At 40.8% G+C, this 23701-nt stretch overlaps 4 protein-coding genes across 4 annotated transcripts in view; 1 reads left to right on the forward strand and 3 right to left on the reverse strand.

Moving 5' to 3' along the window:
- Positions 1–1228: 1228 nt before the first annotated feature.
- On the forward strand, positions 1229–4170 carry LOC121183297 (ras-related protein Rab-11B). The gene is made up of 5 exons (XM_041040307.1): positions 1229–1365; positions 2674–2869; positions 2958–3151; positions 3233–3313; positions 3411–4170. The coding sequence occupies exons 1-5, from the start codon at positions 1326–1328 to the stop codon at positions 3554–3556; spliced, it is 657 nt and encodes a 218-aa protein (XP_040896241.1). The 5' UTR covers positions 1229–1325; the 3' UTR covers positions 3557–4170.
- An 857-nt stretch (positions 4171–5027) lies between these two features.
- Positions 5028–12582, reverse strand: march2 (membrane-associated ring finger (C3HC4) 2). The gene is made up of 5 exons (XM_041040760.1): positions 12244–12582; positions 9606–9913; positions 9263–9458; positions 8761–8970; positions 5028–8647 (listed from the first exon to the last, which is right to left on the reverse strand). Exons 2-5 carry the CDS (start codon positions 9785–9787, stop codon positions 8489–8491), a joined length of 747 nt encoding a protein of 248 aa, XP_040896694.1. The 5' UTR covers positions 9788–9913; positions 12244–12582; the 3' UTR covers positions 5028–8488.
- A 677-nt stretch (positions 12583–13259) lies between these two features.
- Positions 13260–16833, reverse strand: LOC121183200 (ras-related protein Rab-11B-like). Its single transcript, XM_041040141.1, has 5 exons — positions 16676–16833; positions 15520–15715; positions 15237–15430; positions 15039–15119; positions 13260–14948 (listed from the first exon to the last, which is right to left on the reverse strand). The coding sequence occupies exons 1-5, from the start codon at positions 16713–16715 to the stop codon at positions 14803–14805; spliced, it is 657 nt and encodes a 218-aa protein (XP_040896075.1). The 5' UTR covers positions 16716–16833; the 3' UTR covers positions 13260–14802.
- Positions 16834–20456: 3623 nt separating this feature from the next.
- The window catches only part of pip5k1ca (phosphatidylinositol-4-phosphate 5-kinase, type I, gamma a), a 38193-nt gene continuing 34948 nt past the window's right edge, over positions 20457–23701 (reverse strand). The window contains exon 17 of the mRNA XM_041040140.1: positions 20457–21940. Within this exon, the coding sequence (XP_040896074.1) occupies positions 21938–21940 (3 nt within the window). The 3' untranslated portion in view covers positions 20457–21937. The remainder of the gene's footprint in view (positions 21941–23701) is intronic.

The following is a 23701-nucleotide window of genomic DNA, read 5'->3' on the forward strand; positions in this document are numbered from 1 at the left end:
ATATGGCAAGAGGTAGAGATGTTGCCCCCTCTGCTGGCTCTTTTTTGTCTGTTCAGCCTGTTGAATCTATGAATTTACGTTCTAACATTTCTGCATCACAGCCTGCCTGCACGAACTTTATAAAGTTCTGTTTTTGCTGAGACTGCTTGAGAGAGTTATAAATCCAAATGTATTGTAACTGTGGAAATTGTAGTGAGTGGTGCTGTTGATTGTATTGAATCAAACTGACAGGTGCTCATCTTAAGTAAAATGTTTTGGGTTTCTTCTACTGATAGTTGGCCCTTGATATCTTTTAATTATAGTTTTCTCAGCACAGGCTATTACTGCACAGTGATCCCTGACATTATCTCTGTCTGTCGGGGTCAGCCATCATCTGAGACACAAACTATCTAAATCTGTCCTCCACAGCTTCCTGGCCATGACCTTGATGTCTGTCAGCGGAGCTCTTCATGGCACCAGAGGATGTGGATGAAGACAGATATTTTCTGGTCTCATTTGTTATGACTCCATCAGTATTTACCTGGATATGTTTATGTCAGTTTCACAGTCAAAGCAAACGTCCAAGATCCTAAGGTTCTGACAGTCGCGTAAACATTTAAGACAAAGTAACACAGGAAACATCAGCATCACTGGATGGAGTTTGAGGTTCATTCTAGACCTTGGAAATAGTAGCTGATTATCAGCGGTACCACTATTATGAATTACTTACTTATTAGTAACCACTATTACTATTAGTTTATAATAAAGACCATGTGAAAGCTCCAGAAAAAGCTAATAATTGGAGCCTGATTTTGTCAAACTGCTGCTGTTTCCAAGCTCAAAAGTGAACAGCTCACTGCTTAATAAAACTTTTTTTTTTTTTAATCAGACAAAAAATAACAATTTATTTAAAGCGTTCAACCTTTACAGGAGAATGTCTACTTTCAGTCTTGGCTAGGACTTAATGTAAGAAAATGAAAATCAACTAAAAACTTTTTTTATTTTCAATTTTAGAAGCCAGATCATCAGTAAGTCATCCATCATGAGAAGCCTGATCAATATCTCTTGGGGCCCTAGATCTGAGTTTATTGCGTTACAGACATTTTACAAAGAAAAAGACATAATGGTGTTGAAAGTGTCACATAATAATTTTTTTGAATTACTGTACCTGAAGCTATCCACCGGTGAGTCACGTGACAGGGCAGCAGGGCAGCGTTACAGCGGCTCCGCTCTTCCTACGCAATGTGCGCATTGTCTCCTGTCATCTTGGCACAGCTCCCTGGTCCGGGCAGGGGAAGTCTTTTCTGTCAGCACCGCATTCTCCGAGGGGGTCACCGTATCTGACGATGGGGAACAGGGACGACGAGTACGACTTCTTGTTCAAAGGTAAGGGGAGCAGAAAGTAAACGTAGATAACCTCGTTTGGTGATATCCTGCTGGGAAGCTGGCTGAGCTCGGGCTAGCATGCTAACCGTTAGCCGCGTTAACGTCAGTGGTCAGGTTCGTATCAGCTGGTGGTGGCAGCTAACTGCAGCTAGCCCAGCTGTTTTCTTATCTCGAGCAACTTTTTTCCCCCCACACTCGTCCTTTTCTAATTAAAGCTGCGGTTACTTTCACCTCAAGCTCTATTTCTGCTTTTCTTTGTGTCATAGTTTGCTGCAGGCCGTGAGTTTGGGATTTTACGGAGAGGAGGGGCGTATGGCGAGTTAGCCCTGCAGGCTAGCAGCTAATCTAACGGGTGGAGCGATTACTTTTCAATAAGTGAAATCAACTTTATTGACACCGACGAGAAGTTGTCTTCACCTAGCTATAGCCACGCTTAAAAATCGAGCTATCCAAACCCGAGCAGCGTCAGCGGTCTACTTTCCTAAGCCACGAAATCTGATCAATTTAATGGAAGAAGAAAACTGGAGCTGCCTTTGTGGTGGAGTCATCCACTCAGCGGCATAAACCTGTCGCCTGCAGGGAAGAAGCTCACTCCATATAAAAGGAATGAAGAGTAAACTATAGTATGGCTTTGATTTTTCTGGTCAAGTATTTGTGCACAAGTACCCAAACCACGTCTTTGTGTTTGATGGCTAAGGGCAAGTTTCCATACCAAGCAACCAGAGATTTACTCACTGGACCACTGAGTCATTACTCACATGGTCCTCTGACACCTTGGAGCTGATAACATGTTGCTGACTGTGCTGTCTTAATTGAAGTGGTATTTTTCAGAATCAGCTTATCGTCAGCTTTTAATTTGGATGCAGGGATTCTAACACTTGGGGAGTTTATTGAAGAGAAAATAGAAACACAAAAGCTTTGTGACATCTGTTTTGAAAATACAGAATCAAAGCAGAAAAGCGGTTCAGGTCTACTGGGGCTGCTGGAAACTTATTGGAGGACACTGATGACTTGTAATGACGACACAGGAACAAGGGGCCTCTAGAAAGTGTTGAGTCAGATTTTCCAGAAAGCAGGTTTTTGGCAGCTTCTTCCTGCACGACTCCACACGGGGCAAAGTCTGATTAGATATAAGGATAAAGAGGTCAGCACTTTCAGTTTGACTGGGGTAATGGTAATGAAATGACTGAATGGTGCCCTGACTACAGAGCATCACATAATCATAGTTGTTTGATACATAATGTGTAATTGTCGTCCTCTGTGATTGTAATTCTGCAGTTCACATTTCAGTTTTTGCTTTGGTTGTAGTTGTACTAATCGGAGACTCTGGAGTGGGGAAGAGTAACCTGCTGTCCCGTTTCACAAGAAATGAGTTCAACCTGGAGAGCAAGAGCACCATCGGGGTGGAGTTTGCCACCCGCAGCATCCAGGTGGACGGCAAGACGATAAAGGCTCAAATTTGGGACACAGCTGGACAGGAACGCTACAGAGCAATCACCTCAGCGTGAGTTTGGCTTTTTTATTTATGCTTAAACAAATGTGTATTGACGTAAAGAGTTGATGTACTCATCTGGCTTTATGCTGTTCACCAGGTATTACCGGGGTGCAGTCGGGGCCCTCCTGGTTTACGACATCGCCAAGCACCTGACGTACGAGAACGTTGAACGCTGGCTGAAGGAGCTGAGGGACCACGCTGACAACAACATCGTCATCATGCTGGTTGGAAACAAAAGCGACCTCCGCCACCTCAGGGCAGTGCCCACCGATGAGGCTCGAGCCTTTGCAGGTAAATCACATCATGTGCTGTGGTAATAAAGCAAGAAAAGCCAGTTTGTAAAAAAACACATTATTTCTCTTCCCACATTAGAAAAGAACACTCTCTCATTTATTGAGACATCAGCGTTGGACTCTACAAATGTAGAAGAAGCCTTTAAGAACATTTTAACAGGTAGGAAAAGCAAGACTTGGTGCAGTGTATCATGTCGTGCATTTAAAATGAAATACATCACAGTGTAATTTTTTTTTTCTTGGACTTCCCTCTGCAGAAATCTACCGCATTGTGTCACAGAAGCAGATAGCGGACAGATCTGCTCACGATGAGTCTCCAGGCAACAATGTAGTGGACATAAGTGTCCCACCAACCACTGACGGGCAGAAGGGCAACAAACTCCAGTGCTGCCAAAACCTGTGACACTCAGTCCCCACAACACTCATCCTCTCCTCCTCATCCACCTTGATATCACATCACCTGTGCACTTTCTGTTACCGTAGCTTTGCTCACGGCCAACTCCTTTGCCACTCTAGACTTTATTTTTTATTCCTACCTTTCCTTCTGTTTTATATAATACTTTTGAACTCACCTGTGCTCTTCTCTTCTGCCATGAAAGAAAACAAGAAGCCTTTATGTGACTTGGTCAGTCCAGTTGTTCATGGAGTCAATGTGAAGGTTCCTGCAATGCAGGGACGGGACAGCTGTCGCTGTCTTAATGAAGCCTGTGAAGCTGTTTGAACTCTACTGAAACTCTGTCAATGCACAGGGAGGTTGTGGCATACATTTCAATGGTTACCACTAGATGGTGCTGCGTAAATAAACTACAGTCAGTTACTCCAACCTGGTGAAGCAGTATTATGCCTTCTGACAGTGTGGTTCTCATGTCCTTCTTACATCAGTTAAGTTATCATGCCAAAATATCCTCTTTAGGTATTTATTGAAGAATATTTGGCTTAAGTTGTCATTGTTTTACTTTCAGTTGAAGAACTGTAAAAATTTACAATAAAATTCTTGACAGAAGTTTTGTGTTGAGTTAATATATTATTACTGAAAGTTGCTTAAAAGTATCTACGTACATTTATTCAAGTACTGTACTTTGGTAGGTCCATTTTGTATATATTATATATATATTTCTACTCCACTACATATCAGAGGTAAATATTGAACCTTACATTCACTATATTAATTTTACAGCTAATATAGCTTTAGATAAATAATAACTTTAGTTTTATAGTCATTTTACTTTTTTTGGTCAAGATTTTACATGTAAAATGGATGAGTTTATAGGAAATGCAGTATAAAGTAGGAAAAATCAACAGAAACAAACGAAAGTCATTCATGTTTCAGAATGAAAGTGTGTGTATATATATACACACACACACACACTTAATCCTTATTTTGATCACCAATAAAGATCCACTGAAAACATTGAAAACAAGCTTTGTTAGTGGGGTTTTTCTTTCCTGGAGGGCAGAGACTGACGCGAACCAGTGTTTTTCTAACTAAGCTGCTTACATCTGCCAAACACAGCGGACGAGGAGATTCTGTGATTCTCCACAGATTCAGCAGCTAAACGTGACATCAGCCGTTGTTTTTCACGAGGATTAACGGCTACATCGAGCTGTGGTCAAAAACAGACTTATAGTAATGACACCTCATCCTCACTGAGCGAAGAGGATCATCTGTAAACAGCCATATTATACACATCACAGCATCTATACTGTGATGCTGGTGATGAGCTACACAGCCAAACACACAGAGGTCTACACATGAAAACATATCCACAGAGCAAAGAACGCACAAAGAGAGATCCTCACATTAACACAGCTGCTTAAACAAGAAAACACGCCACCTGGATTCATGTTCACCCATAATTTATCATCATTGTTTATTTGCTTTGCAAACACTTCTTGGCTGATTGCAGTTACCAGGATTTTGGTGAAGACAAATTTCTATTTTTTTTTTTTCCACAGCACACCATAAACATCAGAGTATTTAAAAATGCGAATACTGAAGAATTGCAACGAATGATACATATAAACATACCCACCCTCCAAAAAGAAGACGTGGAATAAAAAGTTTAGGAAAATGTTATATAACATAAGACAACGTAAGTAACATCTACATGTTCATTTGAGTAATAAACAAAGAAAACAATGATTTAAAAATCCCTTTCTGGGTTTGAGTTGTGGAATCTACATAAAGTAACCATAAAGTAACCACGTTATGGTAAATGTGTACTGAAACACAGAAGGGGAAGTGTTGCATAATTTGTGGGCAACTCCGTGTATACTCCCAATACAGAAAACAAACTATCTGCAACCTAGAAATTCAACTGTCTCTTGTTTTCAAGCAATTCTGATTTACTGCACCTCTGTACTTCAAGTCAGTGGCCCGACAGATGTCAACACCTGGAGTAAAGCCTCATTCATGACAAACAGTAAACACACAGATGATCAAATCAAATGACTCATAAGCTTGTAAGGCAGGTGAGAACCCGGCGTGCATCGCAATGCCGCAGGATATAATCCTTTGTTCTTAGATCAGTTAAAAACACAAACAAACGATTAACTGGGGCGTTAAGTGGGACGACCCACCACAAGCTACATGTTCCAAAGTGTAATGTTGGTGTAGACAAGAAGCCAGGGCAAGGAAATAACTGCCACTGCCATCGGCAATGCCACACTGTCAGCAGTCAAACAGAAGTGGTTTCAGCTTCCCACCAAACACCATGACTCAGATACACCCTCTTCCTGTAACATATCAGATCATGACAGTCAACGCAGTGCAGGAGGAAAACAAAAACCGATGTCCTGATGTTTACTAACAACCAAGGACCAAAATTTGCTGTGATGGAAACGGTTTGCATTTCCTCCTTCACAACACATCTGCCTCTTTGTGACTTTGTCACTCAATCACACACAAGTTTAAGTAAAATATTGTTCAAGCATGATTGTTATTAAGTAAATATGTATGTATTTTAAATACAAGGTATTATTAACACAATTATGCCTAAAATCCAGATTTTAGAGCTCTGCACACCATAGGCAGTGTAGTGCACATGTTCATACTGAACCAACACTGAATGCCAGATGGACACAAAATGGATCCATCGAGTAGAAACTTAATAAAAAGCACACAGGAAGAACAAACCATGATCAAAGTATGATGATCAAAATAAAAATCAAACAAAGTGACAAAGCTGTAAATGTTACAATGAACAGAGAAGAACGAAATCCCAAAATTAATTTGGAATTAAAATGTAGTTTATAATAATACAATTAATAATAATCAGACTGATGATCATCAGACTCATTTAAAGCTTGCCCCATTGCTATCAGCGCTCAAAGGTATTTTTTTTTTCCCAATTGCATCCCACAGAATTACACACCTATAAATGAAACAAAAACAAAAAAAAAGGAAGATATACACAATAATACTGAATTCTAAGCTTAACACCTGCATGACCCCTATGAGGATTATGGCGTTGTATTCTTAAAGCCAGCGTGTTTGAGCCTTCATCAGGGTCATAGACTGAATTATGTTGGTTTTAATATTGTTCAACACTTCAAACATTTCTGGGGTTTTCATCTCGAAGCTCCTCACCCTGTGCATAGCCCACCGTGTGTTAAAGTGGCAATTAACCGTCTCCTCATAACCCAAATTGAACGGAATGAAGAAATAAACCATGTCCAAAAGCGGACCACGTTATAACATGGAAATCTGGAAACCAGGCAGACTCTGTGGATTGTGTCTTTCTGCCTCTCAAAGCACAGATCGTCATCTCTGACTGGTCGATTAACAGCCACTATAAGTGACCTGGTTACAAACTGCACCCAACTATGTACAAGAGAGAAGCGAATTCTCTCCACTTTCCCAAACTTCTAACACAACCAGTACAAGCTGACTCTGATCAGTAACGTCACAACGTTATAAGGGAAAGCTGGCACCCCACAAAGAAGACGGCATTCATCAAATGGACTTAGAAAAGCATGTGAGCATCTCGTGGCCTGCTTGAAAGAAAATACAAAACAAAGCTAAAGTCAGATTTGGCCTTAGTGGTGCTTGCATAATGTGTCCACCGTGACAGTCACTGTTGGTGGGTTAAGTTTTAAGTTTGACTGGCAGAAGCACTAAAAACCACCTCCTGAGAAACTATGTTTAACCATGACTGGAAAGAAAAAAGTCTGCGGAAAGTTTCTATATCCCTGATTGTTCTGATCATGGAAACTACACACATATAGCGATGTGTATTATTTTAAAAAAAAAGGTTAATAATTAAGTTTCAGTACACTGTACCAGCCACCAAGCAATGCTTGTAAAAATGTTCCTCTAAAAGCCATTTTGATGGGAGTTTTCTATCAATCTATATAAATATGCAGACCTACTTGTTAAGTGCTGATAAGACAAGAACCTCTGTGAGGACACTGTTAGACCCTGCTGCAGTAGGAATAGTAAATCTGTTCATTCTTTAGTGGTTTAAAAAATGACTTTTCATACACTAAGAGTGAAAAAAAAACAACCCAAAAATTATTAACAGTGGTTGCATGCATGACTGTGCATGTTGGTAGAGGTCTGTTCATGTATTGGGACGACGTCTATGTCCACAGTGTTTTATTGCACAATCTCTGGCTTTACTAATGCCTGGCTTTACCATCCGTTCATGGATGAGATGTAAAGACAAACGCAGAGGACTCCAGTCTAGAAGACTTGTGCTAAACTTGTTTGATCCCCGACAGCATACTGGCATCTGGACTGTGAAATGTAAATAAATCAAAGAACTTTTCAGGCCTAAGTAGGTAAGTGCTTGTTCAGATATGACGTGTATCTAGCAGTTTGCAGACTTTCATCATTGCAGCACAACAATGAATGGACGTGCTCTCTGCAGTCACCTGTGGACAGGTTGCTGAAACTCAGCAGTGCAACCATTAAAACACTTCATACTCCGCTAAACAAGTTAGTTTGGTCCATCCCTTACTTTACTTTCACTGTTAGCTACTGTTATCATTACATCCTACGGGGTGAGTCTGCGTCCATGCCTCTGCTCTTTTTCACGTGCCGTTCCGTTCTTCAGTGCCTTTGTCTTTAAGCTTGGTCAACACCCAGCGTGACGACAGACAAACTCCATTAAAATGTGCTCAGTTCTGCTCCCACACAAGGACATATTTCTTAAAATGCAATGTGGGAAAAATAAGTACCAATGGGGCAAAGAAAAAAAAAAATGGGAAAAAAAGCAACAAAAAAAAAAAACCCACAAGTGCTTCGTTAAAGTCCTGCTGGCGGGCATGATGCACTGAGAATCAGCCCCCACGCAAAAAAGACACCGTTATCACTGACCATGTCCAGCTGGACTCATACTATACTCTCATTGGCAGACTTCTTCATCAGTTTAGTGGAGAGCAAAGAATGCTGGGAAGAGTTAGACTCCTTGGCTTCGGGAATGAGCAGACGTACTTTCTGATTTGTTCTTCTCCACTCAGAGTACAGCTGACAGTGGTAGCGGAAAGATACCTGCAGAAACAACCAGGCAGGAGAAGAAGGAGGAAGACGAGACATTCGTTATTCGTTTAAGTGTTCCAGATAAAAAAAGAAGCTGCATTACAGTAATGTGAATTCATTTTTACCAGGGTCCAGAGAACATAGATGGTGAAGAGGGCGATGGTGAGGGCGATGAGGCCCACGGCCTGCAGCCAGCTCCCCAGATGAAGATGGTCCTGAGCGCCTCTCAGACACAGCCAGCCTGAAATGGCTGCTAGAGGTGTGATAAACAGGAAGCATACCATGTCACAGAACAGCGTCCTTTTCTCATTACGAGGGCCGGGGTCCCGTAGCCACTGTGGTTTAAGAAGTAGACAGAAAAATAGAGAAGACGAAGAACATATACAAGTGAAAGAGGGGAAAGGGAGAGGTAGATCTTAAGTCATTCAAGAACAGAAAAGACGCAGTTTGATAAAACAGCAAGCAAGCTGAAAGATGAGATGTGAAAAAAACAAAAAACATTTAAATGTGCACAACCATTCATACACAACAATCATGCACACACAGCAGCTCAGCAAATGAGAATAAAAAAAAAAGGATAAGAGGAAAGATTGATGCGACAAGGCAAAGGGCATTGACCTTTGTTACCTCTGTGAGGGGCCTGGGTCGGCGCTCGATGCTAAACTCTGTGTGGCAGAGCTCACAGTAGCTGGTGTTGGAAGACGACAGCCACTTCTCCAAGCAGCTCTTGTGCACCGCGCCCAGGGTGCCTGTGCAGTCACAGGGGGACAGGAGACCCTCACTGTTGCCACCTTCATGGCAAATACGACAGATGGGACCATCACTGTGACCAAAAAAAAAAATTGTAAACATCTGAAAAATCTGAAAACAGCTTTTTAACCAAATTCAGTCACAGCTCTAAAACGTACAAGGGACAGTACAAGGGACAAGAAGTAACCCTCCCCCCATGCAACCCCAACTACAACCTTACCTTTGTGTACCCATGGGTTTGAGCACAGAGGACAGTAACCGCCCATCTATGGCTGTGACCTGGGTGACGTAGAGCGCCGGGCACCCGTCACCACCTGCTTCCTCCACGCTCTTCCACAGGCCCGTGCTGCTGGCACAGTCGCACAGAGAGCCTGGCAGGTGGCAACACCCGCCTGTCGTCATGGTTTACGGCGTCCAGACACTGGCCGCAGAGACGGAGGTGAGGGTGCGAAGGGGGACGACAGAGGGATGACGGAGGGAGCAGAAGGCTCAAACTCTGCTTTTCCACAGGTTGGGAATGGTTAGTTTCTACAAAGAGAGAGAGAATGAGAATCAGTGGTGGGAAATGGGGCTTTTACTCATGTTCCGCACTTTAGTAGAGTTTTGAGGTACATTTATGCTACAATAAAATACCATTGAGAAGCTAAAGCAAGCTGATATTTACATGCCGCCTCAGAAGCAAAATATAGTATAGAGATACAGTATTTTGACATAAACTCAAAATAGTAAAATGAAACTAGACATAGTCTGTCATTCGGGTGACTGCAATATTGTGCTCAGCCCTCAAGGCCACATTACAGCTAAGTGTAACAGTATTCTGCTTGGCTGTTCAGCACGAGTGGAGTTAAATACCGTGTGAAAGCAATAACAGTCGTACCCAGCAGGCACATCATCAACAGTACTGTGAAAATATTATGATTTTGTATAATCACAATTTAGTCAATGCATCCAGTTCTAGCTACACTGAGCTTTATATTATGACAGAATCCATCTATCTGAAAGTATGCTTCATGTACCCATTACTTCCGGCCATGTGAGAATAAGTAAGATTATCTACGCAGACTCTTTGTCATTTAAAAGAAAGCTGTCCGTTTGGAGATGAGCCAATTTGCCCAAAGCATCTGCTAATCCATTATAAAAGCAAACGTCATCATCTGTAGCAGTGAGTGTGATGTGCAGCAGACTGATAAACAGCTGTGTACCCTCAGATAACCCCACTTTAAAGATAAGAGAACTAAAGAGACAGCAGAGTTTGCTTCAGCCTGTAGCTCTGTAGTTGACTGTATGAATAATGGTGTTATTCAGAACAGTGACAGATCAATTACACACAGATAATTTCTAAATGTTATGTTAATATTTTCATGAGATAACAGATACAGTGGAGGTAATAACATGAGAAACACCCCCCCCCCCCCCCCCCCCCCAAAAATAGCCTGTGTCTGATATATGTGTAGATATTCGTTAGAACCATTTCTTTGAAATGCTGGAAGAAGTCCCTGCTTTACTTTTACGGACATAATGAGCCACTCATTCAAGCGTATTGGTCAGGGATAAATACTGGGTCGTTGTTGTCCACATAAGGCCTGGCTCTCCAACCCTGGCTCTGTACGCATCGCAGCATTACACCAGTCCTTACAGTACAGGATCCTTTGTACTCAACATTGTTGTTGTTATGCTGTTTTTAAAAAAAAAAAGAGGCTTAACATGGCAGATGGTGCAGAAATTTCTGTGTTAATTTATGGGATTTCGCATCTTTATCTCCTTATGAATCATTTATACAATAATTTACACCACCTTTAAAATGAGTAAGAAGAATGGTAATTACAACTGTTGAACAAAATACTGATCCATGAAAACAGACCTGCAATAATTCAATTACTGCAACATTTCTACTTATTCTAATCATATCCTTATTTTCTATAACGTTTACCTCGCTCAATATTAGTTTAACCCATCAGCTGCTCTCTACTTGCAGATGTTAGTGACAAATTCCAAAAGTCATTTGAACTTACTCACCATGCGCTTGTTAAATCTAGAATTAACTGAGCCAGACAATGGAAAAAAAAGTGGGGGCTTTGTAAGATTGGTTATCCAGGATAGCACATGTTTCATGAAGCCTGAAGGCTTGAACTTGAACTTTGTTATACAGGTCTGTGGTCAGATTACATCTTAACCCATTCAAATCAATGGCAAACTGGAAGCACGATTAAGATGAACAATCCCTGACCCAAAAAAACAAAAGGGTATGACCAAAACTCAGACAACAACAAAATCTAACTGACTGCTGTCTGGGCCCTTTAAACCTAGTGATCTATGTAAACACAGCAGTAAAACAGTCCAGTGTGTTTTCACATACAATCAGATTAAATCCAATTATTCCTATGAATGCAACATTTTAAAATTGTGATAGAAATGAATCACTTAACAGCTTCTGCTACATTATGCCATGAAAAAATTTCTACCAAGCTAACAAAGTCATTTTCCTTTTCATTCCGACTCACAGCAGCTAACGCTGCCGCCGCAGCCAGATGTTAACCAGCCCTGATCCAGACTATCGTCTGGAGCACAGAGGGTTGTGTCATGTCAATATCATAATAAACTATAAGCATGACGCCATGAACGAGCTTTGTATAACAGGGTTGCAGTTGTACATATTTAAGGCACAAACACTTGCTATTCCCGTCCTCTCTAAATGGCATTTTATTATCGGTGTCAATCTGCTATTTTCGTTTCCCAGCAAATAAACGTGGCCAGACAGCTGTGCTGTCTGCTAGCTGCCAGCTGTCAGCAGCCACGGTGCGCTGCTAGCCGTGCGCTGCTGTGAAAATAAAATAAAAAAACAAACTAAATATACTCACCCCGCGTCGTCTTCTTAGAAGTGTTTTACGGCGACAGCCATCAGCGCCCTAGTACACTCGCATTTCCTTCTCGTTTCATGTTTAGCCGTACGTGTGAAGTGACAGCATTCGGTCAAAGTGCAGTCCTGCCAGCTGGCTAATGGTGTATATGCTATTCAGCGCTGTGCTAGCTAGCGGCTCTCAGCTGATAACACGCAGCGGGCCAGACTTCCGCTTTCCCCTGGCTTTAAATACACCCCAGAGGCTCATCATCAGCTGTCTGCCTCTGCGTTGCACTCACGGACACAGGCCGGGACAGTGCCAAACACAATCCGGACGAGCTCAAATGTGAGTGTGAATAACAACACATCGCCAAAGGGAGGGGCGCTCACCGAAAACAAAACATGCGCAGCACGGCCAGGAGACATAAACACACCAAGGACAATACAATCTCGATAATGCATGTAAAAAAAAAAAAAACAAATTTTTCTGTTTTTTTTTCTGGTCTTACTTATTTAAAGTAAGTTTTTAAACAGCTAAGTTTTTTTGTTGGTTAACTTCCTCATGACATTGTACTTGACAGGACGGGAAAAGCAGGCCTTACAGCTGCACAGCTGTGGATATTCAATAACGATTTCTGGTAACAACACTTGTGTAGCCAGAGAACTACATAATTAACCCATTAGTGTGAACAGGCAATGTACAACCTAATGTTTTTGTAAGGTTCTACATAATAAACCCAGTTTTATTAAACATACGTTTGAATGACTGAAGAATTCTGAAACCAAGTACCCAAGTCTTTTAAGGGACTCCACCCTTGATGCATTAAGGCAATGAAGTGTTAGATAGTGTAAGATTAAGTGTTTTCATCTACTTTAAAGGTAGCTGAATGTGCTACCTCCAAACAGCTCCAGTGACACAGTGAACTCCCATGAGTTCACACCTCAAGTTCCTCAACAACAGTGGCAGGCACAACAATTTAGTTCTGGCCACACTGAGCAAGAGAGTATTCAAAAATAAGTCTGTCTGCTACATGGTCATGTGAATTGGGTTTATTTATGCTTAAATATTGTCTGTATTATGTAAATGTAGCAAAACAAGTTTGCTGACTTTACACATGTTGTTTGAAGAAATGTGAAATTTCACAAGAGACAGTGCATCATCATCATCATCAGTCACACATGAAAGCATTTCTACCAGATGGTGAAGTGGTATTTCAGTCAACCATGAAAACAATTTGCATTTCTGATTTTCAGTTCCATTTTTTCGACTAACAACCGTTTCCGGCTTCAGGGAAAGTGTTTTCAAATTGAAAATGTTCTCAGATTACACACCCCCTCATCCAACACAAATCACAAATGACAGCAAAGGCTGCGTAGGTACACGAGGAAAAACTGCTTTAAAAACAAAACCACACAACATATAGTGCATTTTGTTCTTTTCAGCCAACACTGTTTCCCTTACAAGCAACAGGAAGATGTTACGTAATAAAAGTGAGTATGAGTGTATTTAAAAATGTTAGGTGATTTTTTTTTCTCCACTGAAATATTTGGACGTAAGTGCAGGAAAGATTTTCGTTTTGAGGCAGCCTACTAAAAGAGAGTTTGACCTGAGCCAACTCAAGAAAGACGGTAGACACTAGCAGTGTTCCAGGCCAATACTATAATTTCCAAATAAACCACTCATCACAATTTATAACACACTTTGTTCCCACAAATAGCCTGGATTGGTTTAGCAATTATCTGCAATTGTAGCAGCACTGAACATGCTTAAATGAGAAACCCCAAAACTGATATTGATTGCATCAGTGTCCTTTGGTATCTTTGCGCACTAAGATTAACACAAACACACACGCACTCATACATGCACACACAAACAAACACTTCATTTGTTTCACACTTGCCCACATGAAGTCAGACACTCACAGCCAGCCTGGTCCCTGGCTCTTTCTACTTTAATGCCACAGTGTGCACATGGCTCAGAGAGGAAAAGTCCAGAAACTCCAGACAGGTAAGTGCATCAGTGCTCCAAAGTACTGATGCATTACCTTGTTCTCAACTAATCCTCTACACCCGTACTGCATGATAGGCAGAACCAGGTCAACCAGACTTGAAACTGGGATTCCACAGTAGCAGATCATATCATAAGTCTGAATCATTGCAGGCTGAGAAAAGGAGGCAAGCAGAAACCATTTGGAGCACTGACAAACAGGCCAGACTGATCCCTCACCGTTCCTTCAACAGGGGCGGGTCAAAAGGACCATGAAGGCTAGTTCATTAAAAAGTAATTGTAGTTTACTACAGCTCAGAGATCAGCCTCATAATAACACTCCCTCCCTCTCAACGCTATCAAGAGGCCATAAAATTATATGGACACAGGCTCTTCAGAAATCAGAGGAAGACAAATGAACAATGAAAAACAAAGAAGAAACCAGCACAAAGGAATGTCAGCTACAAGAGTCTTAGATCAGAGACATCTGAAACAATGAGGGTATTTTGTTGACAGCAGCCTGACAGCTGAAGTAAAGCAAAGGTGAAGAAAGACTGACAGAAAGTCAAACAGGAAAAGAAAAGACAAATATCACAGGCTTTGACAGCAGGGGAGTTTGTTGCCCCTCTGCCCGTCCATGGTTGGGGGGACACTTATGTCCACTACGTTGTTTCCTGGAGAATCATCATGTGTAGATCTGTCAGATATTTGCTTCTGAGATACAATACGGTAGATTTCTGTGAGAGAAAACAGTGTCAGAAAACAGTCAACCTTGAAGATTTATGGCAAGTAGCATATTACAGTTAACAGTTTACCATTTTTCTCACCTGTCAGAATGTTCTTAAAGGCTTCTTCTACATTAGTGGAGTCCAAGGCTGAGGTTTCAATAAATGAGAGAGTGTGTTTTTCTGCAGATGAGAAAAAAAGAGGACACAACACAAATCAAAACAATTTAAATGTTACCAAGGGACAGCTGGGATAATAACCTTCTAGGTTAATGCTGTTTACCCAGAGTCAACATTTACCTGAAAAGGCTCGAGCCTCATCGGTGGGCACTGCCCTGAGGTGGCGGAGGTCGCTCTTGTTTCCAACCAGCATGATGACGATGTTGTTGTCAGCGTGGTCCCTCAGCTCCTTCAGCCAGCGTTCGACATTCTCATACGTCAGGTGCTTGGCGATGTCGTAAACCAGGAGGGCCCCGACTGCACCCCGGTAATACCTGGTGAACAGCATAAAACCAGATGAGTACATCAACTCTTTACGTCAATACACATTTGTTTAAGCATAAATAAAAAAACCCAAACTCACGCTGAGGTGATTGCTCTGTAGCGTTCCTGTCCAGCTGTGTCCCAAATTTGAGCCTTTATCGTCTTGCCGTCCACCTGGATGCTGCGGGTGGCAAACTCCACCCCGATGGTGCTCTTGCTCTCCAGGTTGAACTCATTTCTTGTGAAACGGGACAGCAGGTTACTCTTCCCCACTCCAGAGTCTCCGATTAGTACAACTACAACCAAAATACACGCCAAATACAAAAACATTACACAGAAGCTTTGCTGTTTGTAAAAGATGAGTGATCATGCTGAGCTCGAAGTCTTCCTATTCAGGCAACATTGTAGAGAGTCAGTGAATGCAACGTTTCAAAGCTCCAGTCCAACTTGTGAAGAACTTATGCTAAACTTTGTAGATTACTAGCAAAAAAACAAACATGTAGTACAGTACAGTGTATACTTAGTTCTTTAGAAGTTACAGCAAGGTCCTACTTTTTAGTTTAGTTCCTATTTGCAGACTTCACTTTATTATGGTTGACAATATTGTATTGAAGCGATGGCCCTCATTTCCCATTTTGCTTAGGAGTGCACTGATCAACTGTCTAAACTCACTATAAAAATATACTGACTACAGGTGAAAAGTAAGTGATCAGCAGCAGCACCGAGGAATCAGGGAGCGGTTTGACAGCTTAGCTGAGCAGTCTCAGCTTTGTTAACTCTTAAAGTAAACAAGTTTTATTATATGACTTTTGTCACAGGGCCACAATTGGCTGTCTTGTAGTTTCAAGTTAACGTCAGGTCGTCTCAGGTGACTTTTTTTTTTTAACGAGGTCAGGTAGCTTTCATGTTAGCACGCTAGCTGCTTATATAGCAGCTTATTTAACTAACGTTTTCCTGCTAATTCACTGGCGCTGAACGCCACCGCTCGACTCACTGGTTGGTTTGCGAGGATAAAGTGTAAACTACCGAGGAGGAACTGCTCTAGTATTTCACACTGCTGGATGTACGTGTAACAGGTAGCGGCGGCTACAGAGTTAGCTGTATCATGTTAACGTTTAACAGTTTGCTACTAGCAGAGCTAACTTTAGCATTAACGGTGGCTTAGCTGACTTCCTCAGTTCCTACACTGCTGTCATCGAACTGTTACAAAGACAAACAACGCGCTGTCATTCGTCCATCTTTAAAGAAGAAATTACCTTTGAACAAGTAGTCGTATTCATCATCTCTGGTTCCCATTTTGCAAGAGTAGTTTATGTACTTTTTCAGTACTTTCCCACAAACAACAACAATAATAATAACGTCCACCCTCTCCACCGGTAGCTAGCAGGCACCGCCTTCAAGGAAGGGAACGAGCAAGTGAGTTTAGGAACGTCGATTTGGACCAATTAGAAGCGTTATCTTTTTGACTGTCAAATATATTAACCAATCATCTGTTTCCTCTGAAAAATGCCGACCAATCATCAGGCACAGCAAAGAACACGACGAAGAAGCGCACCCTTTGTTCTCCAAACTTGGACGCCCTGTCTCTTGCTGCAGATTGAGCAACATCCATGTGACTTTTATATTTTCAAGTATGCAGACTGTTTCACAATTTTTACCGAAAGGAGAGAAGACAAGAATCGCTACACAAAATATTAACTTAAGCAGTAAACAAACGTGTTTATATTTTATACAGGGGTACAACATATCCAATGAAAAAAAAGTCATGGTATTATTTTGGAAAGCTGATCCCCTGTATCCAACCAAACAACTTACAAGGCTTATGTGAACGTATACAGTACAATAGGATATACTGTCTATTAATTGGTCTTAATGATACAATAATCCTATGGTTAATAAAGAAGGTTATTGACTGAATAATGTAAGTGTGGTATAAATAAGGGGGGAGTTTGGGCGATGTTTGGAGTCAGCTTGAGATCATGTTTATTCTATTAACATGTATAGTAATATTTTTACACCTGTATCTTATAATGGGTAGATAAATGGATGGATAAATCACTTCTGTAAGTTAACTGATTGTCTAATTGTTATTTCCTGGAGTAGGAGGAGCTACTGTCAACACTGGACAGGAGTTTGAGCTTCTTCCAGGAGTTTAAATCAGTTCACGCTGGCAAGAGCAGACCACAGAGGCTGTCTACTGCCAGGGGCCCAGACTGGAGCGGGGCATAGCTCGGTGCAGATTCATTTCCTCATCTGTTTCCTTTTATTGTTATTTTTTTTTCCTGTCTTCAATATGGGTGTTCCCAGTTATCTTTTCATTTTTCTTCAGTTTTGATTTTCTTTGGTTTTATCCAAGATGATCTGCACTTTAAATACGCTGAACTAATCCATTACTGTGAAGAGAAAAAAAAATAATAAAAGAGGGAAAATAAAGAACTTGGACTGATGAACAGATTAAAGGCTCTCCCTGTATTTGCCTTCACCGTCAACCACCCATACTCTCTGTCTGTGATCAGACACTCCCAGCATTCTGCATTTGCATCTGCAAATTCACATTGTCCTCCACAGCCACACCGTGCAGATATTTGCCCCGCTGGCAGGCCTGGATGGTGATGTCAGCTGCTTTGTTAATCCACCGACCGAACACTTGGGATGGGCAAGATTTCTCAGCAACTACTGGCCAGATTTCCATGAGTGATTTCCAGTCAGTGTGGCGACCCCTTTGGCCTCTCATGTAGCACCACCATCAGGCTCAAATTTTCAAATCTCATAGGCGGATTACAATGTTCATCATATCCCACAATACTAAGAAGGAAGAACTGATTTTGCTCTGCCTAGAGCCATAATTTACCAAACCTGTTGCGTTCAAGAGCTGTATGTTGTAACTGAGCTTAAATTTTCAGTTACAATTACAAGTTATAATTTTTATTTCTGTTCTAATTCTACTTTAATTGTTGCCTAAAAATCTAGTGATATTATTAACGTTTGATGTGCAATTGGAGCAAGATTGAAGTTACACTTACACTGTTCTGCACCCTACAGTGCAGTCAAACTAAAGCCTTTAGAATACTTTTTGTTTGTCCATTTTGTTATTTTGAGGACCCATTTCACTCATGTGACCCTTATGACCTGTGAACCCAGGGGAAAGGTTAATGCAGTCAGTGCTGATCAGCCTCTCTGAAGAACTTAAATGATCCAAACCTGTTTCCCAAACCCAAGGTCACTGGAGGAAACGGCTCATTTCCATGTTCAAATTAGATGTACGGTAATTTCAGCATGGAATAAATAAAAATATAGCATGACATGATTATCTCCATGGACAACAATTCATAGAACTGCTTTATTTTGTATTCATTCTGATTGAGTCCAAACACACACACATACAGCCATCTATTTATCCTCACGTATAAATAGATGAATATACACAGATATACATAAATACACATTTCTGATATGCATATTCATTTTGAAATCATGCTATGTCTCTGTAAAGGACTCTCCCTATTGGATGAGATCACACCGCGATTTGAAAACACATACACAACACAGCTGAACAGTTGGAAGAATCCCTATTGATTTGCATGTACAGCAAAACTCACAAATCTTTCCATTTTGGGTATCTTATAAAGAAACAGCTGTGGCTTATAGACCATAAATATACAGCAGCTGCATCTTAATAAACACACTGAAGAATATGATACAGTAAATTATGTAGATTGCAATCATTTCTTGCCCAGCAGCAAAAATAAAACCAAATAAAAATAATATTCTCCGATTCAAATGGAAAATATATTTGTATATCTTTATATATGTATTTATAATTTTATGTACACATTCTCAGGAGCACAACTATGAGAAAGAAAATAAATAAATACAACAGCACAAGTGAAAAAAATATAAACAATAGGCCTACATGTAAAATTTGTCGATAAGGCAATTAAAATGAACTCAAAAGCTAGACTGTACAAAATATTGCTGCTATGGTCTCCATCTGATGAACAACAGCAAACTGATTACAACTGGCCACTGCACATCATGAGAGTGAACTGATTTCTATTTTACAATGTCTGACATTGATGTGTCCTCCCTTACACACAAACACACATAGAAACATACCAACCAACTGAAGAAACTGTTTCTGAAGTTACAAAAAAAAAAGTTTGTTGAACAACTTAAGTCTTAGTTGAGAGTCCTAAGATGTCAGCCACAGAGAGACTACAGTAAACACTAACCCTACAATGACTGTGATTGACTTCACCAACACACACACTTGTTAACCCTAAAATAACTGCTGTCTAAACACCAGCCTGTGTGAGCAGAAACTCCTATAGAACAACTGAAAAAGGATGATAACGCGATGTTATGTTTATTTGGCCTCTATCACTAGTTCATCTTCAGGTCCTCTTTATAAGTGCAAACAACATTCAACCCATTTACAAACTGCCGTGTCTCACCAAGTCATCACTGTAACGTACTGTGTTCATTTAAATATACAGATAACAGGTACGATACTGACTGCAAATACTACAACTGATGCTCTACACCTACAAACATTTGAAATGTCCAGTCGATGGATTTCTTTTTGTGAGGAGGTGAGGGTGACCGGATATAGCAAATGTCACTGATATGCTGATTATTCTTCCACCGATAAAAAAAGAAAAAAAAAATTGTGTGCATCTGTCCAAAAATAGGGCAACACTGGAAGACATTGTAATGATGTGAAAATTACTGTCACGCCTGCTGCCTTAGTGTTGTAGTAAATGCCTTCTATTTGAAGGAAGTAGTCATAAGCCTCAGCCATTTCCACAAGAGCTGTAGTGAAAAAAGTAGTAATTTACATGACAAACGTGATGTAAAAACAAAACTACTTAACTACTTAGAAACTACTTAAAAGCTGCAGTGATGAAAGTATCACAACGAAAATGAAAGTTCTTTGGATGCAAATTGAAAAAAAAACAAAACAGAAAACAGCATTATAAACAGCGTTATAAAGTACCAGTAACATTGAAGATTATAATAAAATACAAAGAGACAAAATAAAGTTCACAGTAGTAAAACAGCTGAAGAAATGTTCAGAAAAATAAGTTGCAAAAAAACCCCATTTGATATAAATAATAAATTATGATGTTATGAATTCAACGACTTCTAATCACTGTATATGTTCGCTGAAGGAAATTATGCTAATTCTTTGCTCTAAAAAATAAACTGCATATTTTCACTACTGGAAATGTGAGGACGACGCATCTAGACGTTCTGTTTTGATTGGTCAAACGATGGTTATCACTGTAAGTCCAGTGCTATGATCACAAGCACAGCCCTCCAACACCACACCAGGCTCGGCCACTCACTCCTCAATAAGAGCTCTGAAATCTGCATGTGGTGTGCTGTATCCCGTGCGCCACATGCATACCATGTTGGTCGAACCACTTCATGGAAATTTTTAGTAGAGTTGCGAGGTGGGAGGAGCTACTTCAAGAAGTCCTGGAAGTTAAATGACTCACAGTTGGAGCACTTCCACAGCTTGGATGGAAATGAAACCGTTCTGGTTGAATCATCAGTACAAAATTATGAACAACTGTGTTAGAAAATACCAAGTTCTTTGATAAAAAGTCAACGGTACAAGATAGTTTACGTAAAAATGGTAAAATGAGAAGTAGAGTGTGACTCCCAACGTGGAATGTGGTATAAAAAGTCAAATAACTGAGCCAAAAATTATGTCACATGCTGCTAATGGAAGCAGGGAGCTAATGACTATGGGGTTAACATAATCTAAAGCTAATATTAATTAATTTCCAAATTCTGGATCAATAATAGATGAATTCAGCAGCTATGTGCTTTATTATTATTATATTAAAATAATATAAATAATATATTAAGTATTTTGAATTTGATAAAGCTTACAAGGCTTATGTGACATGTGTTTTTCACAAGGAAGCAGAGGCTTATGTATTATCATTGTATTTAGAACCATGTGACACTGGGACAATGACAAAGATGACTCCCATGGTTCTGTGCTGAGTAAAATGAAACATATCATAAGAGGCAAAATGTGAATTGGGAGTTCAGTCGGCGACCAGCGGCTCTCCTTACTTCACAACCCAATGTGCTGCTCTGCAGAGTGAGTGGGAAAGTCCGAGCCAGTTGGAGGGCTGTGCATGTGTCAAACCGAACATACAGGAGGTTACTACCGTCTTTCATGTATGTCAAACATATAAGACTACAGCCTTATACGCACTATGTCACACATACACATAAAAATTTAATTGATATAATTTTCATTTGTTAAGGGTGAAAGGCAGGGATGGTAGGAAATCAGTGATGTCCTCACTGTCAGTACCCCCCCGTCCCCCATCCCCTCTGGTATTCAGTCACTTCCTCCCTCAGTGTGTTCACTTTCTGTATGCATGTTTAAAACCCTGGTTCAGACAGAGATCCTGCTGCTACCGCTGAGGTCTGGACTCCAGACCGATGAGTCCTCTCCGCTGAGACGTTCGCTCCTCTCTGCCAGAGAACAGGGTTTACTGTTGGAGACACACACAAGTGACTGCATTACGCAGAGTGTACACACACAAGTCATACACACACACTGATTTCCACAGGGTGCAAAATGTGTATCTTCTCATGCATTACTTGCTAATGACAGAGAAAATACTCATCAAAGTGTATTTAAAAAAGGAAGTGGAAACTGGAAAACAGAATGGGTAAGGCATGGAGAAACTTCAAAAGCATAGCAAACACCCCTGAGTACCTGAAAACGGGAAAAGTGAAGACGTGCAGTTTTAATGCACCGCACATCAAAGTGAAAACAGTGAAAGTTTTGGCACGTCCTGCTGTTTGTGTTTCCTGCGGGCAGTGCAGTCGTCTGACTGGTGCAGTTCTGAGTCCGCTCGCATTAACCCCACATCTTAATAAAGATTTAGTGGAAAATCTCGGATCAACTAATGCTGTAAAATAAGGATGTCCTGAGTCAGCATGAAAAAATTAATTGATCTGTATTTGCTACATAATTCCAATCCAACTCTCAGCATACAGTGTTTTAACTCACTGGGCTGGAAATGATCTATAACAGCAGAGAGGCTAATGTTTGTGGCCCACGTGTCAACCGCGTGGGATTATTATAAACTGAAAACATCCCATTCCTTTCAGTTATGGCCGATATGATAAGGAATCACATTTCCAAGCTTTGAAGACTTTTACTTTTTTTGGGGATATTTTTAAAAATCTTTTTTCACATGTGAAAAAAGAAAAGCTCTGATTGGGACATCTCTGGTTTAATATGTCTAATATGAGAAGATGAAAAACAAAATGAGTTGGAGAAAAAAAAAATCAGTGATCGATGACACCTTTTCAGAGCATGGCATACAGTTCAGTATGGGCAATGCTGCTGCAGCCTGCCAAGGACAACCTCATATATTCTAAATTCTAAAAGGAAAATAGTCAGAGCGGTGTAATTGTCCAATTTGTCAGTTTTACTTAAAAGGCAAAGAACTCTGTCTGGGGTGAAGAACATTTGATTTGTATTTTAAAACTGAAAACAAAGTCTTGAATCAAAAGAAACTGAAAAAAAAAGTCTATAAAATCAATAGTAGTCAAGTAAAAAAAAAACTCATCTCTAAAACTCAACAGTCTAATTGTGAACCCACAGAGCTTCACACAGGCCGATGCGGTAACACTGTGTAGCTAACTCTGAGCTGCTTGTTGTTGGAGGGACAGGATGGCTGGTCGTGGACTAAATGGTCACGCAGGCATCCAGTGACCATTTCCACCCACTCATCAATGAGGAATGAATGCTGTCATGTGGGAGTGGGCTCCTGGACACAGACCAGGTCTACTCTTGGACTCTTGGAATAGCAACAGAATTTGGGGACCTGAGAAGCTTTGTCTACATTTACTGTACAAGCTTCTTACGCAGGGTAAAATTACAACTCATCCTTTCCATCCTTGGATGAACAATCACCACGAAACACAACACGGACTTCGGCTGATTTTATTCTTTTGTCTAGAGGATTTTTCCCTGTGCTGTTTATTTCAGTCCGATGCTTCTCACTTACTGTCTCTCTTTCCCAATCCCCATCTGGCAGGGCCTTAGACTCTGAGCCATAGTGTAGTGGAGAGTACACCCAGGTCCTGTCCTCTGGAGGCTGTTTTTACACACCCACCACAGCAGAGGGGGCCAGAGGGACAGAGGAAAGGCCAGAGGCACAGAGACAAGCAGCAGGGACAGGCAGGAGAGAAAGACACAGGAGATCACAAGAGAAGAGAGGACAAGACAGGAAATGAAA

Source organism: Toxotes jaculatrix, chromosome 6, assembly GCF_017976425.1.
Source record: "Toxotes jaculatrix isolate fToxJac2 chromosome 6, fToxJac2.pri, whole genome shotgun sequence".
In the NCBI taxonomy this organism is placed as follows: Eukaryota; Metazoa; Chordata; class Actinopteri; family Toxotidae; genus Toxotes; species Toxotes jaculatrix.

What these genes read in the sequence shown, in the direction of transcription:
- LOC121183297 (XM_041040307.1), top strand. Translation starts at nt 1,326, where the DNA reads ATGGGGAACAGGGACGACGAGTACGACTTCTTGTTCAAAG. An exon ending in GTACGACTTCTTGTTCAAAG is followed by an intron (nt 1,366 to 2,673) that starts GTAAGGGGAGCA and finishes CTTTGGTTGTAG; the next exon opens with TTGTACTAATCGGAGACTCT. An exon ending in TACAGAGCAATCACCTCAGC is followed by an intron (nt 2,870 to 2,957) that starts GTGAGTTTGGCT and finishes GCTGTTCACCAG; the next exon opens with GTATTACCGGGGTGCAGTCG.
- march2 (XM_041040760.1), bottom strand. Translation starts at nt 9,787, where the DNA reads ATGACGACAGGCGGGTGTTGCCACCTGCCAGGCTCTCTGTGCGACTGT. An exon ending in AAACCCATGGGTACACAAAG is followed by an intron (nt 9,459 to 9,605) that starts GTAAGGTTGTAG and finishes TTTTGGTCACAG; the next exon opens with TGATGGTCCCATCTGTCGTA. An exon ending in TCTATGTTCTCTGGACCCTG is followed by an intron (nt 8,648 to 8,760) that starts GTAAAAATGAAT and finishes TTGTTTCTGCAG; the next exon opens with GTATCTTTCCGCTACCACTG.
- LOC121183200 (XM_041040141.1), bottom strand. Translation starts at nt 16,715, where the DNA reads ATGGGAACCAGAGATGATGAATACGACTACTTGTTCAAAG. An exon ending in ATACGACTACTTGTTCAAAG is followed by an intron (nt 15,716 to 16,675) that starts GTAATTTCTTCT and finishes TTTTGGTTGTAG; the next exon opens with TTGTACTAATCGGAGACTCT. An exon ending in TACAGAGCAATCACCTCAGC is followed by an intron (nt 15,431 to 15,519) that starts GTGAGTTTGGGT and finishes GCTGTTCACCAG; the next exon opens with GTATTACCGGGGTGCAGTCG.